The sequence below is a fragment of the Dermacentor silvarum genome, chromosome 8, assembly GCF_013339745.2.
Source record: "Dermacentor silvarum isolate Dsil-2018 chromosome 8, BIME_Dsil_1.4, whole genome shotgun sequence".
In the NCBI taxonomy this organism is placed as follows: Eukaryota; Metazoa; Arthropoda; class Arachnida; order Ixodida; family Ixodidae; genus Dermacentor; species Dermacentor silvarum.
In genome coordinates, this window is record NC_051161.1 from 175,620,581 (window position 1) to 175,637,985 (window position 17,405).

At 47.2% G+C, this 17,405-nt stretch overlaps 2 protein-coding genes across 7 annotated transcripts in view; one reads left to right on the forward strand and one right to left on the reverse strand.

Moving 5' to 3' along the window:
• Positions 1–14,282, reverse strand: part of LOC119461863 (germinal-center associated nuclear protein) — a 340,872-nt gene extending 326,590 nt beyond the window's left edge. For all 3 annotated transcript variants that reach the window (XM_049672737.1, XM_049672736.1, XM_037723233.2), the window contains exons 1-3: positions 14,127–14,282; positions 12,034–13,011; positions 3,819–3,992 (exon numbers count right to left, since the gene is read on the reverse strand). In XM_049672737.1, the coding sequence (XP_049528694.1) occupies positions 3,819–3,992; positions 12,034–13,011; positions 14,127–14,150 (1,176 nt within the window). In that variant the 5' untranslated portion in view covers positions 14,151–14,282. The remainder of the gene's footprint in view (positions 1–3,818; positions 3,993–12,033; positions 13,012–14,126) is intronic.
• Positions 14,283–14,357: 75 nt separating this feature from the next.
• Positions 14,358–17,405, forward strand: part of LOC119461864 (high mobility group protein DSP1) — a 70,061-nt gene continuing 67,013 nt past the window's right edge. For all 4 annotated transcript variants that reach the window (XM_049672742.1, XM_049672743.1, XM_049672744.1 and 1 more), the window contains exon 1: positions 14,358–14,472. Coding sequence is in view for 1 of the 4 variants with exons in the window: in XM_037723237.2 (XP_037579165.1) it covers positions 14,469–14,472 (4 nt within the window). In the remaining 3 variants the exon portion in view is untranslated. The remainder of the gene's footprint in view (positions 14,473–17,405) is intronic.

Consider the following 17,405-nt stretch of genomic DNA (forward strand, 5'->3'; position numbering starts at 1 on the left):
TTAGTTGATAATGGACGGGCCCTCGTATTCGAAATGCCGGGGACTAGATAATGACACCTACAGGAAAATGTACTGCACGACTCCAGATAGGAAATACAGCTTATGTCGCCTCTTTTATGATTTTAAAAGAGTGCTGCAGATCACTCATCCTCGGAATGGACTTCTTGCGGGAGTACGGCGCCGTGGTTAACATACGGGATGGCGAGATAACCTTATCGAAAAGTATAGACGAGCCACGACGAAGAGCGCCAACGTACATCGTTACGTGTCGCCGCCGCCGACGTCTGCATACCACGACTATCACACAGTCTTGTCTCAGTCAGTTGCGGAGAACAGTTTAACAAGGACGGTGTAGCCGAACAATTAACTGCACTTCTGTTCCATCAAGCTGCTGCCATCGCTCAGGGTATCGTCAGCCTAATCGGTACAGAGGTACTACTGACAAATTTTACCAATGAACGCCGGAACATCAGTAAAGGCACCGCTGTGGCATACTTTGACGAAATTGACCACGTTCAATACTGCTTTGCTGTCAAAGAGGAATCAACCACCGATACGATGCCACATGCACCCGTCGTCGACGTTGACCCAGGTTTAGCGCCGCAACAGAAACAAAGTCTCAGGGAACTTCTTGACTATTTTAAAGACTGCTTCTCTACAACGTCCCGAGTGCGTCAAACACCACTGACGAAACACCGCACTATTACGGAGGAAACAGCAATACCCATCCGGCAGCATCCGTGTCGCATGGCTGAGAAAGAGCGTGAAGCAAGTCAAGAAAATGCTAGAAGATGATGTCATCCAGCCGTCAAAAAGTCCTTGGGCGTCGCCCGTGGTACTCGTTAAGAAGAAGGATGGTAGCCTGCAGTTTTGTATCAATTATCGCAAGCTCAATCGGATTACGAAAAAAGACGTGTATCCCTTACCACGCATCAACGATTCCCTCGACTGGCTGCGGCATGCACCGTACTTCTCGTCAATGGACTTAAAAAGTGGGTACTGGCAAATAGAGGTTGATGAACGGGATCGCGAAAAGACTGCTTTTGTGACACCTGATGGGCTCTATGAATTCAAAGTTCTCCCTTTTGGTTTGTGCTCCGCCCCAGCTACGTTTCAAAGGATAATGGATACCGTTCTCTCAGACCTTAAGTGGAAGACTTGCTTAGTGTACCTAGACGATGTGATTGTTTATTCTGCCATATTTGATGAACATCTCAGACGGCTACGGTTAGTTCTTCAAGCCATACTTTAAAACCTGAAAAGTGTCACTTTGGCTATGAAGAACTACAGTTTTTGGGCCACGTTGTAAGCCACACAGGTGTCAGACCTGATCCTGAGAAAATCGCAGCTGTCGCGAAGTTTTCAAGGCCTACGGACAAGAAGGCAGTCAGACGCTTCCTGGGCCTATGCGCATATTACTGGCGATTTATTGTGGGTTTTGCACGCATCGCCTCACCGCTCACCTGCCTAACCAGAGAAGATGTCGCGTTTGTGTGGGGCGAGGAGCAGGAGGCGGCATTTAACGAGTTGCAGCACCGTCTACAAACTCCACCTGTTCTTGCCCACTTTGACGTGGATGCGCCCACAATGATCCACACCAATGCCAGCAACGTGGGTCTAGGCGCCGTCCTTGTTCAGCGGCAAGACGGCGCTGAGCGTGTCATCGCTTACGCGAGTAGAACACTGTCACGTGCCGAATCAATCTACTCCACCACAGAGAAGGAATGCTTGGCTGTAGTATGGGCAGTTAACAAGTTCCGCCCGTACATATACGGCCGCCCATTTCAAGTCATAAGTGACCACCACTCTCTGTGTTGGCTGGCCAACATGAAAGATCCATCTGCCCGTTTGGCACGCTGGAGCCTACGGCTTCAAGAGTACGACATGACAGTGGTCTATAAATCGAGAAGGCAGTACTTAGATGCTGACTGCCTTTCCAGATCGCCGATCGAGTCGTCAGGCGGAGATGATGACGAATCCACCGGCTTTTTAGGAGTTGTTGATGCGGCCACCATCTCTCAACAACAACAACAAGAGGACCAGGAGCTCGCTTCTCCAATTGATTTCTTAGAAGGCCTGTATTGCTCTGCCTGTACAAGCCTGTATTGTTCTCAAGGGACCTGTCATCATTCTGCGTACGCAACAGTGTTCTTTTTAGAAAGAACTTCTCTTCAACAGGGAACAGATATCTACTAGTCATCCCTAAAACTCTCCGCAATGAAATATTGCAGGCCTGTCACGATGAAGCTACCTCAGGCCACCTAGGGTACACAAGAACATTAGCGTGGATCAAAGAGAAGTACTACTGGCCACGGCTTGCAGCACAGGTGAAGCACTACGTTCGAACGTGCCTTGACTGCCAGCGACCTGCGAAACCTGCCGGACTATTATATCCTGTTCCAGTGCCGGAAACGCCCTTTGCACAAATTGGGATGGACCTTTTAGGCCCATTTGCAATATCTGCCGCCAGAAATAAGTGGATCACAGTTGCGACAGACTACCTCACGCGATATGCAGAAACCAAGGCACTTCCGAGCAGCACAGCAGCCGAGGCTGCACAGTTCTTCATTGAAAACGTCGTCCTGAGGCATGGTGCTCCAGCGGTCATCGTAACCGACAAGGGAACCACGTTCACGGCACACAGAAGGACGACAGCCTATCAACCGCAAAGCAATGGACTTACGGAGCGCCTCAACAAGACTCTCACAGACATGCTGTGCATGTATGTCGATGTGGACCACAAGAACTGGGACCAAATATTACCCTACGTCACGTTTGCTTATAACACGACTCGGCAAGAAACAAGAATGACACCATTCAGTCTCCTCCATGGTCGAGAAGTGACTACAATGCTGGATGCTATGCTGCCTCATGATTCCAGCGATTCCGAGACTGACGCCACAGATTTTACAGCGCGCGCCAAAGAAGCAAGACAGCTCGCGCGCGTTCGCATAACTGGCCAGCAAGAGCGAGATGCCCGACATTACAATCAACACCATCAATGCGTTGTCTACCATCCCGGCCAAAGAGTCTGGGTTTGGACTCCAGTACGCCACCGGGGCCTCTCGGAGAAGCTTCTACGCCGATACTTCGGACCATACAAGGTTCTACGACGCCTTAGCGACGTCAACTATGAAGTTGTTCCTGACAGCCCATCCTGCTCAAGGCGCCGTATGAACCTGCCCGAGACTGTGCACGTGGTGCGCATGAAACCTTATTTTTCTGAATGACATGGGTACTCTCTGGTTTGCTGATCACCGGGTGCTACCCGCCGAGCATCGGGACGATGCTCCTTCTGGAGGGGGCAAATGCCGCGACGCTATCTGAGCCCAACCACGCTGACGACAAAGACGACGACCTCGAGCGTGCAAGCGAGGTGCTAGAGAAGAAGTAGTTTTGAACTGAGCGCTTTGTCCTAATTAAATACCGCTCTTCGCTCTTGCCTCCAGTGAGCCGTGGCAATATATATGTTCTTTTTTTTTCGTTAATAAGGATTTCTCTCTCACTATAATTAGTCATATCCCAGATCAGTGCATGATATATCAATATTTTCCCACTTAAAATGTCCCAATTGGCAGAGTTCTGATATCTTTTATTCGGATTTAGAAACTTGGTGCCTCATTATTTTGAAAATTTTTTAAAAAGAATTGAAGGCCCAGATACAAAACCTGTAGAGTGTAACTTTTCCTTTTGTATGAAACAAGCATTGCGACAGTCGGTTAAGCAGATGCCGAACAAAATGATTCTTTTATTGACTTATGTAGGAGCACCCATGACTTTCAGTGAGTGACAACATTCAAAGTGTGGTTCTCACTCACATGGTCGGTGAAGTGAATGGTGGCACACTTGCGTTTGAGGTTGCAGGTGATGCGCTCAACCCGGCCAAACTGGGCAAAGTGTTCAAGCAGCACTTCACGATCGTTGAGCTCAGCAGGCACATGGTTGCACAGCAACGTAGTCAGCATGCTGATCTCCTCAGGTGTTGCAGTCACCTGCAGGAACCAACCAATAAAGACTTTTACAGCGGAGCTGCTATACGCTAGTTTCCAGCGAATCGCTGCATGCGTAGACCGAGTGCATAGACCAAAAACTATCATCACCAGCAATGGCTCGAGCATCGTCTTCTTCCACAGTTGGCTCCGTTGTGCAAAAAACTGAAAACAGCCAATCCGCATATCTCTTTCGCTGGTGACGCTACGGACTGCATAGGCATGTTATCTCAGTTGCGTTCAAGCCGTGTATTCTGCGGACCAAGCAAGAACAGCATGCCTACAAAGAACGATGGCGCGAGCAGAAGCGGGAGGCTGCTAACGCCAAGTCGATGTCCATTGTAACTGTGGGTGATTTCAACGTAGACCTGTCTCGGTCATACAGAAAGTGGTTCTTGGCATTTCTGTTGGAAAGGTTCGGCATTCAGAGCTATACAAATATCTGTGGGCCTACCACACGTCAACGGTCCTGCATAGACTTGACGTTCACGAAGAACCTTTCCAGCGTTGTTACAGAACCCACGACCGTCTACCATAGTGACCACAAAGCTGTAGTCACCTTAGTGACAAAATAATAAAGACGGTAGAAAATGACAATTGATGCGGTATATCACCATACATACAGCTCCGCTGGTCATACACCTTCACAGAGTGGAATGGCACTGAATTTTTATTTTCGTAGGGATAAATAGATGGCAAGAGGTGCTCTCTCGCAGCATGCCACACATCAGCAGAGAGTTCGCACACTGTCTATGTAAACGACACTGTAATGCTTCAGTGATACCTGCACATTAGCTTTGGGCAGACCAATGTCGCACTCGTTACGTGTCTTCCCATTCTGTCTTTAGTTATAGTGTAACTGTGCGAAGTATGCCATCATGCCAAGTACACTTCAAAAAGTTGGTGCCCTTCCCAGTCTTGTACTGTACAGGCAGCCTCGAGTGCTGCCTGATATAAGCCCCATTACACGCAGGACAAGAGGCACATCTTTATGCTGCAAGCTCTTCCAAACAACTTTCACAGTAAAGTTCTTGTTTGCATTCATTAGTATTTTTTTTTTAGATTTATTGTACTCTCATTACACCTTTTTCAAGGCATTAGAGACAAATTGGCACACACATATCAGTGTAATTACAAGTAAAAGAGAGCTTTAGAAGTTGAGGTTGAAATACATAGAATTTGAGTCAGGAATATATTCAGTAGAAGCAAGAACAACAAATATAGCAAAGTATAGCGACATGCATCAGTAAATGAAACTGTGCTCTGATAAGCAATGCTGTCTAAGGCACTGCAAGATTAGGAATTATCATTGCTGGAAACATTTAGAAGAACATACTTGCACTCCAGCGACATTTAAGGACTTTCACCAGAGTGGAAACACAGCTTGCACGCAAACTTCTCCTTACCGTTTGCAGTTGACTGGAGAAGTGTATGGCAGCAATAACGCTAGTAGCAATATCTTGTAACGCTTTGTCCAACTGCAATACCTTAAGACACGTTCGGACGAGTGTTCTTGTAAGAAAAGCACTTAAAGGTGTCTCCAGGATTATGCCGTTGCCAAATATTCACACCAGCGGGGTAGTAAAAATTTAATTATGGGGTTTTAGAATGCACTTGCAGTACTGATAGTTGGCAGAGTTGGTACGTATTCATAGTGAAATATTTAGCGCATACAATAGACAAGTGAAGCGCTCGTGTGTCTCCCTTCACGGTGTCCTTGTCTATTGTGCGCGCTAAATATTTCACTAAGAATAGAATGCACTTGGTTACTGTAATCGTAGCTATGCATTTCTCTCGTTGAGCTCTGTGCCAGCCACGTTGATACCTCTGATAATTCTGCTACGAAGGTTGTGGACAAATTAAAACTCTCTATTGTGCTGAAACAAAGCTAACATGGTCCTGAAACCTGGAGCGGTGCCAGTTCCTTTGGCGCTGGAAGAGCCCCTAAAGAAGGAACTTGAAAGAATGGTACGCGCTGGCATAATTGTTAAAGTGAACGAGTCCTTTAGTTCTGGCAAAGAAGAAAGATGGTACGCTAAGGGTTTGCATGCACCCCAGAGCTGTTAACAAGTACATAAAGCAGCAGCATTTCCCGCTTCCTAGGCACGAGGATTTAGAAGCCCATTTAGCCAATGCCGTGTACTTCAGCTGTCTTGACGCGATCTCTGGCTATCATCAGATACCGCTTGACAAGCGGAGATCTAAGATGTGCACTTCTCTTCACCGTTTGGGAGATACCAGTTTCCTGCGTCTACCCTTCAACATTTCATCCGCACCAGAGGTATTTCAACAAACCACGAGTCAAGTATTCGACGGCCTACCTGGTATACATTTTAGTCTGGGGTTCCAGTAAGCAAGAACACAAACAGTTGACAGAAGTACTTAAGGCTGCCGAGAAAGCAGGATTGACTTTCAACGTGCAGAAATGCCAATTTGGTGTAAAATCAGTCAAATAATTTGGTGACGTCATATGCCGAGCGGGCATATCCAAAGCTTGGCGAAAATGGCAACAACAATGTCCAAGACTGACGTCCAGCTGGTGCTGGGAGTGCTTAACTATTTTGGCAAATTCATGCCTTGGTTGTTTGAGCGAACAACGCTTTTACAAGAACTTATCAAGTGCCGCACAGAGTTCCAACGGACAGCAAACCACACGCAAATGTGGAAAATCTTAACGCAAGTTCTGACTAAAGCCCCCCTGCTTGCAATGTTTGATCCGCAACGAGAAACTAAGGTAACGTGCGACGCATCAAAGGACGGTGTCAGTGCAGCATTATTCCAAGGCTACAATGGCGACCTGTAGCATATTCATCTCGTGTATTAACCCGAGCAGAGCAATGCTATGCACAAATTAAAAAGGAGGCACTGGGAATTTGTTTTGGCTGTGGTAGGTTTCACGAGTTTGTGTAAGGAAGAAAAGTGCTTATCAAAACAGATGACGATGTATGGTGTTTATTGGCGCAAGGGCCAGGTATGGCCAAAGAGCGCCAGGCCAGTGTTCATGAGTTGACAACGGAGCAATGAATTGCAAAAGGTAGATGTGTCGTGGCTGTAAAAGGGCCTAAAAACAATCGCTGTAAAATGCGTAAAATGTATATGTAGTAAAATTATGGCAATGGCTAATGAGGTGCACTATGATCATGAAAGAACAAATTGCAAGATAATGACGATAGACGGAAATATATCACAGATAAATCTTTTTAAAAAGCACTACTGTCGTGACAGACCCTTTGAAAACGTAAGGGCCAGGAGGCGCGTGCTATGCAAAACTACTATCGTGGCGACATCCTCTGAAGCAAGGACGCACTACAAAACTATTGGGCAAATAACATGCAGTACAACACCGCTCAGAAAATCCAGAACAGCTTTGCTGTTAAACAGAGGTTCGTTGCCAAGAAATATAGCGGGGTGGAGAGGGAGACGGTACTGGTACGCTAGAGGGAAGTGTCTTTTTCTCTCTCTTTTGGCTTCCCTGCACTCCACGAGCACGGTAAGCCTCTCTCCACATCTAGCACAGGTTGGCGGGTCATTTCCAGTTAAGAGAAAATTGTGGGTGCCGTATGTATGTCCTATTCTGAGACGAGAGAATAGGAGATTAGTTCTTCGTATTTTCGTAACAGGATGCCAGGGGCCAATCTGTGGCTTAACTAAGTGGAGCTTATTGTTCGTTTCGGCATCCCACAAGCGCTACCAGTGGCTTCAAAGTTTCTTTCTCAGATAGGGCTTGAGGCTCGCGATGTAGTTAATGTGGCCATTTGATCAGCCAGAACATTGCCCTCGATGCCTTTATGGCAAGGCACCCAGCACAAAATAATATGCTGGTTAGACGTGTATGCTTTGCACAGAGCAGAATACAGTTCAATGAGTACAGGGTTTTTGTGTCTATGTAGAGTCATGAGGGCTTTTACGACGCTTAGGGAGTCTGTAAATATTATTGATCTTTTGAGTTTGATTTGCCTATACTCTTCACAGTCGATAAAAGTGCATAGGCCTCAGCCGTAAAAATGCTTGTTTCCGGGTGCAGCAGATCGGACTCGGAGAACGATGGTCCGACTACCGCATAATATGCCCCTGCATGTGACTTGGAAGCGTTGGTGTAGAACCGAGTGCAGGAAGAGTACTTGGACTGAATTTCCAGAAAATGCATTCGGATCTGTGCCTCTGGAGCGTCTTTCGTGACCTCTACAATCACACTCTATGAGCTGCCACGGTGGCACTGGCTTTGCTGGGGCCATCAGAGTATTTCCAGGTAGTGGGATATCCATTTGTTCACCAATTTTCCTTAGACGTACTGAGAAGGGTGCTGTCGGCCGGTTATTAAAGAGTGTGGCACTGGTCATGTCATTGACGGTTGAGAAGGACGGGTGTTCCGAGTTCAAATTAACTTTCATGGAATAGGTGAGGCTTAGGTATGAACGTTGCATGCCAAGCGACCACATGTCTGCCTCTACATACAGGCTTGCCACAGGACTTGTCCTGAAGGCACCAGTGGCTATGCGGATGCCTAGGTGGTGTACAGGATCCAGCATCCTTAGGACGCTTGGCGTAGCGGAATGGTACAGTATGGCGCCGTAATCTAGTCTTGTGAGTACGAGGCTCTTATACAAGTTCAAAAGACACTTTGTGTCACTACCCCAAGCAGTGCGTGACAATACTTTTAGAATATTCATTGTTTTCATGCACTTGTTTCTTACATACTGTATGTGTGCCACAAATGTTAGCTTCGCATCTAAAATCACACCTAAAAACTTATGCTCTGTTTTTACGGCCACACGTTTTCCCTGCAACTCAATGTCAGGATCGGGGTGCAGACCCCTCTTTCTGGAGAACAGGACGCAGGTGGTCTTTTGTGGGTTAAGGCTAAGTCCATTCTCATCTGCCCACTTAGACACCTTGTTCAGACCAAGCTGAATATGCCGCCCACAGACTGCGAGATTGCACGAGACGAAACCTATCTGTACATCATCGACGTATACAGAATAAAACATGTTTCTTGGGATATACAGATGCAAGGAACTCATTTTTACGATGAAGAGAGTGCAACTGAGCACCCCGCCCTGTGGAACTCCAGTTTCCTGCACAAATGGTCTTGATACAGCATTTCCCACATGAACACGGAATGTGCAATTAGATAAATAACTTTCGATGACATTTAACATGCAACCACGTATACCAACGTGTGAGAGGTCTCCAAGTATTCCAAACTGCCAGGTGGTATCGTAGGCTTTTTCTATATCAAGGAATACAGAGAGAAAGAACTGTTTACGGACAAAAGCTTCACGAATTTGCGTCTCAATACGTATCAAATGGTCGGCGGTGGATCGTCCTTCTCGAAACCCGCATTGGTACGGGTCAAGCAGTTTGTTTGATTCGAGGAAATGTATTAGTCGGCGATTTATCATTTTTTTGAACAGTTTGCAGAGGCAGCTTGTTAGTGCTATAGGGCGGTAACTCGAAGCAGACGATGGGTCTTGGCCCTGCTTCAGTATAGGAACGACAATGGCCTCTTTCCAGGCAGAGGGGATCTTGCCGGAGGTCCATATAGCATTGTATAGGGTGAGGAGAGTTTTCTTTGTTTCATGGGGAAGGTGTTTCAGCATTTGATAAGCAATGCGGTCAGAGCCTGGCGCAGACTTGTTGTAACAACTAAGTGATGCATACAGCTCAGCAATGCAGAATGGCTGGTTGTATGCCTCGTTTCCAGTACATTTTCTTTCTAGTTTCTGTTTTTCTATTGTAGCCTTTTAAATGTTTGGGAATAATGAGATGAGCTGGCCACTTGTTCAAAATGTGCTCCTAGGCAGTTAGACGTCCAGCGGGTGCTGGGAGTGCTTAACTATTTTGGCAAATTCATGCCTCGGATGTTTGAGCGAACAACGCTTTTACGAGAACTTATCAAGTGCCGCACAGAGTTCCAATGGACAGCAAACCACACGCAAATGTGGAAAACCTTAACGCAAGTTTTACTAAAGCCCCCCTGCTTGCAATGTTTGATCCGCAACGAGAAACTAAGGTAACGTGCGATGCATCAAAGGACGGTGTCAGTGCAGCATTATTCCAAGGCTACAATGGCGAATGGCGACCTGTAGCATATTCATCTCGTGTATTAACCCGAGCCGAGCAATGCTATGCACAAATTGAAAAGGAGGCACTGGGAATTTGTTTTGGCTGTGAAAGGTTTCACGAGTTTGTCTAAGGAAGAAAAGTGCTTATCAAAACAGACTGTAAGCTGCTTGTAGCGATCACACAAAAGGAAATCACCAACATGCCACCGCGAATGCAAAGATTCTTTTTGTGACTGCTAAAATACAACTTTGTTTTGCAGTACATTCCCAGAAAGCAGCTGGTTCTCACTGACATGTTGTCAAGCTCGACGGCTGACCAGGACAAAGACCAAGTTGGCCAAACTTCTGGTACCACAGACGACGTGGAGATCCATGCGGTGCAGTCTTTGGGCTACATGGTCACTTCCAAAACATAGCGGTTACTGCAGCAAGGTACGTCTTGTGACGTGTACCTACACACTGTGAGGAAGAACTTAGCAAGCGGGCAGCCGGTGAAAGGGGAACTCAAGCCATTTTCGAAAGAACTCTTTAATGGAATAGTGCTGAAGGGCTCGAAAGTTGTAATACCGAAGAGTATGCGACAAAGCTTCCTGAAAAGAATTCATGCTGGCCACCTCGGGTTGCAAAAGTACGAACAGAGGCCCGGGCTGAACAGCGAAATTGCTGCGCTAGTAGAAAGCTGGACAACATGCAGAAAATATGTGTACAGGCAACCACATGAACCACTTCTAATGCGGCCAGTTCCAAAATGTGCTTGGTATAGGGTCGAAGTAGACATCTTTTCTTATGCTGGAAATTCGTACGTGGTTGCTTACGCCGCCTTTTGAAGCTTCCCTGAGGTTGAGAAACTTGAAGACACAACTGCAGCAACTACAATCGCAGCCCTTAGCGCCATGTTCGCCAGGTACAGAGTACCTGTAGAAGTTTTCGCGGATAACAGACCACAGTTTTCAAGCCATGCCAGATTTGCCAAAACATACGACTTCAACCATGTAACCTACAGCCCCCGTTATCCGCAGTCGAACGGCTTGGCTGAAATAGACGTGTGAATCGTAAAGCGCATCCTGAAAAAGACTCGAGAGGCGAGGGAGGACTTCTGGCTGGGTCTGCTAGCCCATCGCTCAACACCACTGGAAGATGGGCATTCACCAGGTGAGCTTCTGCAAAGAAGGCGACTTCGTTCTAACCTTCCTGACATCGGCAGGGTGTCCCGGACCCCTGTGAAGAAGCACCACCAAGCCAAGACTGGGAAGCCTTTGCAAATACTGCGCAGAGGCACGAAGGTGAGGCTTCAGGACGCGGCTGGGTGGTCCCCAAAAGCGAAGGTCGTCGGTGAAACTGCTCCACGTTCCTATTAGGTACGAACTCAAGATCACAGTGTGCTGCAGCACAACCGCCGACATCTGCTTAGGACGGGTGAACAGTACAGCGGTAAAAGTGATGACAACTGCGAGGAGAGTTAACTGTGTGAAATCTTCCGTGCACCAGCGCCTGCAGCACCAGCTGAACCAACAGCGCAAGCATCCGAGGCGGCATCTCTAGAAAGAGCAGTAGGATCAATGCTACCAGTAAGTGCCAGCGATCCTTCGCCCGGCATCCAACCGACGCATGCTACTAGAAGGTCGACTCATGCCATCATGGTGAACATTTTCAGCAAGTGTCATAAGCTTTGGCAAATGTGTATATTTATCCAAGTCTTTCTTTCGTTTGTTCCATGAGGGAGGATGTATCGGTCACGTGTAGAGATTATAACAGCGCAGATGCGAATCGGTAATGCGCAATATGCACAGCATGCTCGATCATGTCTTTATAAGCCACGCTCTCAATAAACCTGCCCTGGCTATGCTGCTGTAAGCATCATCTCCCTTAGCACGCTACACTGAGAATTGCTAAGGACATCATGTTTTATTCCGGATGAAACAGCCAAGTAATGTGCAAAAACATAGCATTTAGCTATTTACAAGACAGCGGTGCCTTACCTTGGTGGCATGCCTCCTTTGCTGACACAATGCCTGCGCACACCTTCCCTTCTCAGTGGGCTGCTGTGCATCCTTTGCAGAAACCTTGGTCAGTTCCTGCACTTGGGCCTTGGAGGTCTTGTCCCTTTCTGCAATGTTGTCACAGAGAGGCTGGACTGCGCGAGTGGTGGACTGGCCTTCTCTGCCAAAAACGCCTGCTGCTCCAGAGGTCGGCTTCTGGACCCCAAACATGCTAGGTGGCACAGAGCTCGTGGCTGCTGGCAGTTTTTGCAAGTTGGGGAACATGCTAGTCTTGACCTGCTGAGAAGCAGCATTCTCGCCCGTTTGACCACACACATCCTTCGCGTTTCCAAAAATGTTTGACTGGGCTGTCTTTTCCGGCTCTTCAATTGCAGTGGCGCTGAGAGGAGCTTGGGTGCTTGAAAACGTGCTCCTTTGGCCAAACACAGCTGAGCTTCCAATTGGTGTGCTTCCACTGTTGCCATACAGTACTGGCCGGGATGTAGCGACACCACTGAACGATGACATTGTTGCCTCATTTGAAGGAGGTGGTGAGCCGAGTGCAGGGTTCCCAAACAAGGTAGCCGACGCAGCACTGGATGAAAACAGCTTGAACGGCTGTTCCGCCTGGCTTCCAAGATCTGTCGTGGCAGTCATTCCATGGAGGCCTTGCTTTGCTCCAAAACACTGCTCTGCTTTGAACCCACTCTGGCTTGCACCAGACGGCATTCCAGCAGAGGCTCCAAAGGTGAAAAGGGGTGCTGTGGATGCTGGGCAATCCCACTTTGCACCGAAGCTAAGCTTGCTCGCATTCCCAAATGCACTCTGCGTCGAGGCTGCTGGGCCACAGCTCGCTACGGTCGAGGCCCCCGATGAGAAGGTGGTCGTCAACGCGAATGGATTTCCAGGCGTGCTCTGACAGAGCTGGGCGTTGCCACCTTCAGGCGGCTTGGAGTCATCAGACTGTTTAGACATCCCCTGAAACGGGAGCAAGGCTCTCGTTAGATTATGAATCTTGTGCAAAACGTGCATAGAGTAGTGTGCCTGCAACTTTATAAAAATAAATGTTTGCGAGGGGAACACAACATGCCTGGCTAGTTTAAATTTGTATATTTTGAAAAACTTGCAGTGCTTCGGGGCCTCAGAATTAGGCATCTGTTTTTTTTTTTTTTTTTTTTTTTACTGCCTCGAGAAATACGAAAAAGTACCAAGGTGGAAGACAGTATGCGACGCCGATGCACTTTTATCTCGCAGCAGAGGCGTTCTAGAACACGATGCACCAAACACGAATATGTCGAAGGGTGCGTGCCACACGTGGTACGCACGCCCGTCATGTCTCTTTCCGCGTAATATAATTTCTTTCTTCTTCGTCTAATATATTGAGTCTGCTTAAGTTTGGCAGAAACTCGAGGACGCCCATCGGAGCAAGCACGAAGTAAGCACGGACGAAGAGGATCACAGGGCTTGTTCTGTGTTCACCGATTGGATTAGCCCGCATTCACACCCTGTTACGTTACCTCGAGAACACACTTGTATCGCACGCTACTAAAATTCCACTAAACGCCCTGCGACTATTTAGCAGCAGGAGATGGACTAGCACCGGTGTGAGCGGTAACAAACCTTGCCTTCCAGAAAAACGGCGCGTCGAACACTAGTACTCTGGTGAAAAAGTTTTGACTTTTTCATTTCCACGCCAAAACAGAGGAACGCTATTCAGCAGAAGTAACGTTTGACGGCATGAGAGCGCTGAATTGCCGTTGAAGAAACACCGACGGCAAGAACACAGAGGAAAGACGCGTCTTTCGACCGCGACACAGCTGAGAGAGAGGCACTTCAATTCGAAAACAGTCGAGCAGCGAAATCCTTTGACGGTACTGCGCAGTGCATATACAACACCTCGTAACCGATCCCAGTCCACAAGCGAAACCACTTACATTTAACATAATGGTTTAAGTGCATAAAACATCCCCCGAGCATTGCGGAATCGTTCAACGATCTCCACAAATTCCACAACTGACACTTCGCAGACAACGCGCGTGTCCCAGAAACTAAAACAAATATATATATATATTCTTTTTCAACTAGAAACGTACCTCCGAAGGCTGTTCAGAAAACATATGTCTTTGACTTGACGTATGACAATTTGCACATAATCTTGAAGCGTTCACTTAACGAAGGCCGCATCGCCGGTGAAACCATAGGCAAAACAGTGCGCTTCTTAGCCCGCGCGTCGCCTACGACCATGCCTACGACAACGACGCCACTCGGCGGAAACTGAAACGTGCCGCTAGGTAGCGCCACCAGCGGCACTGCTACAGTAGTGACGCAAACGTCTGGTAGAGAGAGTGTACACAATAGATTAGATGTAGTGCGGCGACGCTTTGATGGTAATACAAGGGGAATTTATCGTATAAAAATCCCCACCTAGGAGATAAATGGGTGAGTAAATCGTTTTCTTATCCACTGCGCAACGTTTTCCGCCGTGTTTTTTCTGGCCGATCACTCCGAACTCGGTTTTTAAAGCTTGAAATTATTTTTCTGCGCTCCTCGACGGCTCCAATTCAAAAGCTGCCAACCTTTCCCGCCATTCTTTATGAGTCTCTGCTATCACTTTTGGTGCAATTTGATAAATGCCGGCATTGTCCAAGTGCTGCACACCGACTGAAGCGCGTGCCAGTGCAGCGCGCGGCCCGTAGTGTTTACGAAAAGTGTGGTTGCCGGTTGAAGACCAGCGTCGCGACCGCGTTTTCCACGCGAAGGGGGTTTGCCAGCCCCAAACAAAAGGACGAAGTAGGCCTAGCAGCAGGCGCACAAGTACGCAGCCAATGGGCGCGCGCGTAACTAGAGAGCCCAGCCGGCTCGTCAAATCGTGGCTGCCCGTACAAACGGCGGTGTTGGGCATGAGCCAATCGGGTGGCGCGAAAGCTTTTGTTAGGCTTAACCGCGTGCTAGCGGGTAGCGTTTTTTTCATTAGGTCATGGACGAGCGTGATTGTTTCGTATCGGCCACAAAATGGAACGGCATGCGGCAGTGACATCACGGGCGCAGCGGGACCGGTGTGGCGACGGCAGTCGTCGTCGTGGGCACTGCCGTTGAGCTTCATACCGGCCGATTCTATCTTTGCGATCGCTTTTCGCGGCACATTAGGCCTAGCACGTAAAGCTCTGCGCGCCCGCACAATGGAGATGGGGACGACGCGGGATTTGACGACGCACATGTGACGGCGCCTTGCGACAATTTTTTGTGTTTTCTTCCACCTTTTCATGAACGCGCTCGGCGCGTAAGCGGCTGTCGCCAACGAACGTTCGTGTTGGGCATTGGTTACTTATTCGCTGTGCCGAGGCTGCGAACTCGATCGGCTGTTAATCGGTTGCACTACCTGGGCGCGCAATTTTGGCCCGGGCGGTGGTTTCTTCCTTTTGAGAATGCATTCTCACCATTGCGTTTCTCACCGGCTGTTGGACAGTGGCCCGTCATTTCCTTGTATATTGGTAAGCTGGAATGCTGTAAAACGACGCTGCGTTGATTAGCAAAAATATTGCGCCGCGCGATCAGGATTAGATGCCAGTTGACGTATTTTGTATCGGTTGATACGTAGAATTTTTCATCGGCGCATAATGACTGCTCGGTGGGTTTTGGCAATGCGCGACAGCGCGTGGATTGAGCGATGTGGCTTCGATTGCGTAGAATAGTTCTTGTCGGTTTATGCGAACCGCGTAGTGCTGCACGGTTTCACTAGGCGCGGTCACAAACTGCTCTTCGACGTTTGTGAAGAAACCTCGGTCGTCCTTGCAAACCAGTCATCGCGAGAACAGTTTAGCGAATACAAAAACGGGCCAACAATGTCCGGCTACGAATAATAACTGTTAAAACAAATGGGCAGCTATTGCAGTGCTATGTTAAAAATATGCAATTTCAGTCTGCTATATTAAATAATGTGGTTAACAGCAACTCGTAAAATAACTTAAAAATGGCGACCAATAATTGTGATATGACGCACATAGCTGGTTTTGAAGAGCAGCTAAATAAATGTAACCGAACATGACACAACTGCCTGGAGAGTGAAGAAACAGAATTGCTTCACTGCCAGTTCCAGTGTGAATCCGTATGAGAAGGTCATCATCATATCAAATGCTGGAGCAGTAAAGTGCCTTCGGAAGAGGGTGCCAGCATTCAAATTTAATCGGCCCTTTTCTTTCAGAATAGGAAAAAAAATGTCACAATAGCTTGACAAGGCTCTTACCACATTTTCTTGGTTAGTGAAACAAGATATGCAATGCTTTGTACGTGCAGATTGTAATCAAAAATAATTTATACAAAATGTGCAGTGATTGAAGTGTTGCTCCAAAACGGCGCTGTGAAGTTCGATCTCATACTGATCACCAACTACTGCTGTGGCAACTGTGATATGCGACTGATTACTTAAACATTGTGATGCTCAGCCTTATTGACTTTGATCTCATTTCTGCCAGAAGTACTGGCATTTTAAATATATAGCTCATTTATCTGTATTTTTGAACTTTGACATGCAGACTATTGCGGTGAAAGTGAGATTACTTGGAGCCTATTATCAGCTGCTGCTTTGGCAATGGTTATGTGTGATTGTGGCTACTTTTGTAAGATGGTGCTCAGCTTTACCGGTCTCATTTCTTCCCTAAGTACTGGTATTTTAAATATATAGCTCATTTTACTGCACGTTCGATCAATAACCATCCATCTTCTTAATTGTTTGTTTCTTGCAATTTGCATTGATTATTGTATGTGCAATATGTTTAATAATAATCATATTTATGAGACGCTTCGCTGATGCAACTCCAGGAGTTGTATGGTATATTTTGCCAAAACACAAATAGCTGCACCAAACTAACATTTTTTCTGCTCCAAAAAGTAAAATGTAGCTTCCATCGCTGAATGTGTTAAAATATGTCAGCAAATAGCCGGTGAATAGGCAAAGCTGCAGGATAGCAGAAATGTAAAAAGCAACGAGGCCCAACCATGTATGCTTTCATGGTTTCAACCATGTATAATTCAGCAACCGCTTGTTGCTGAATCTACAACATTAATGCACTACAGGAAATAAATACCAGAAGAACATTATTGAAATCGGATAGAGATACGAAAACGGTGCACAAATGGAAATACTAATCATGCCTACTTCTAAGTTTAGTCAGGAATAGATTGGTAACACAAAAAAAAAAACGTGTTGCATATGTGCACAGCACTGTCATTATCATCCACCTATTTTTATGTCCACTGCATCATGAAGGCCTCTGACCTCCAATTACCCCCGTCTTGCACTAGCCGATTCCAACTTGCGCCTGCAAATTTCCTAACTTCATCACCCCACCTAGTTTTCTGCCGTCCTCGACTGC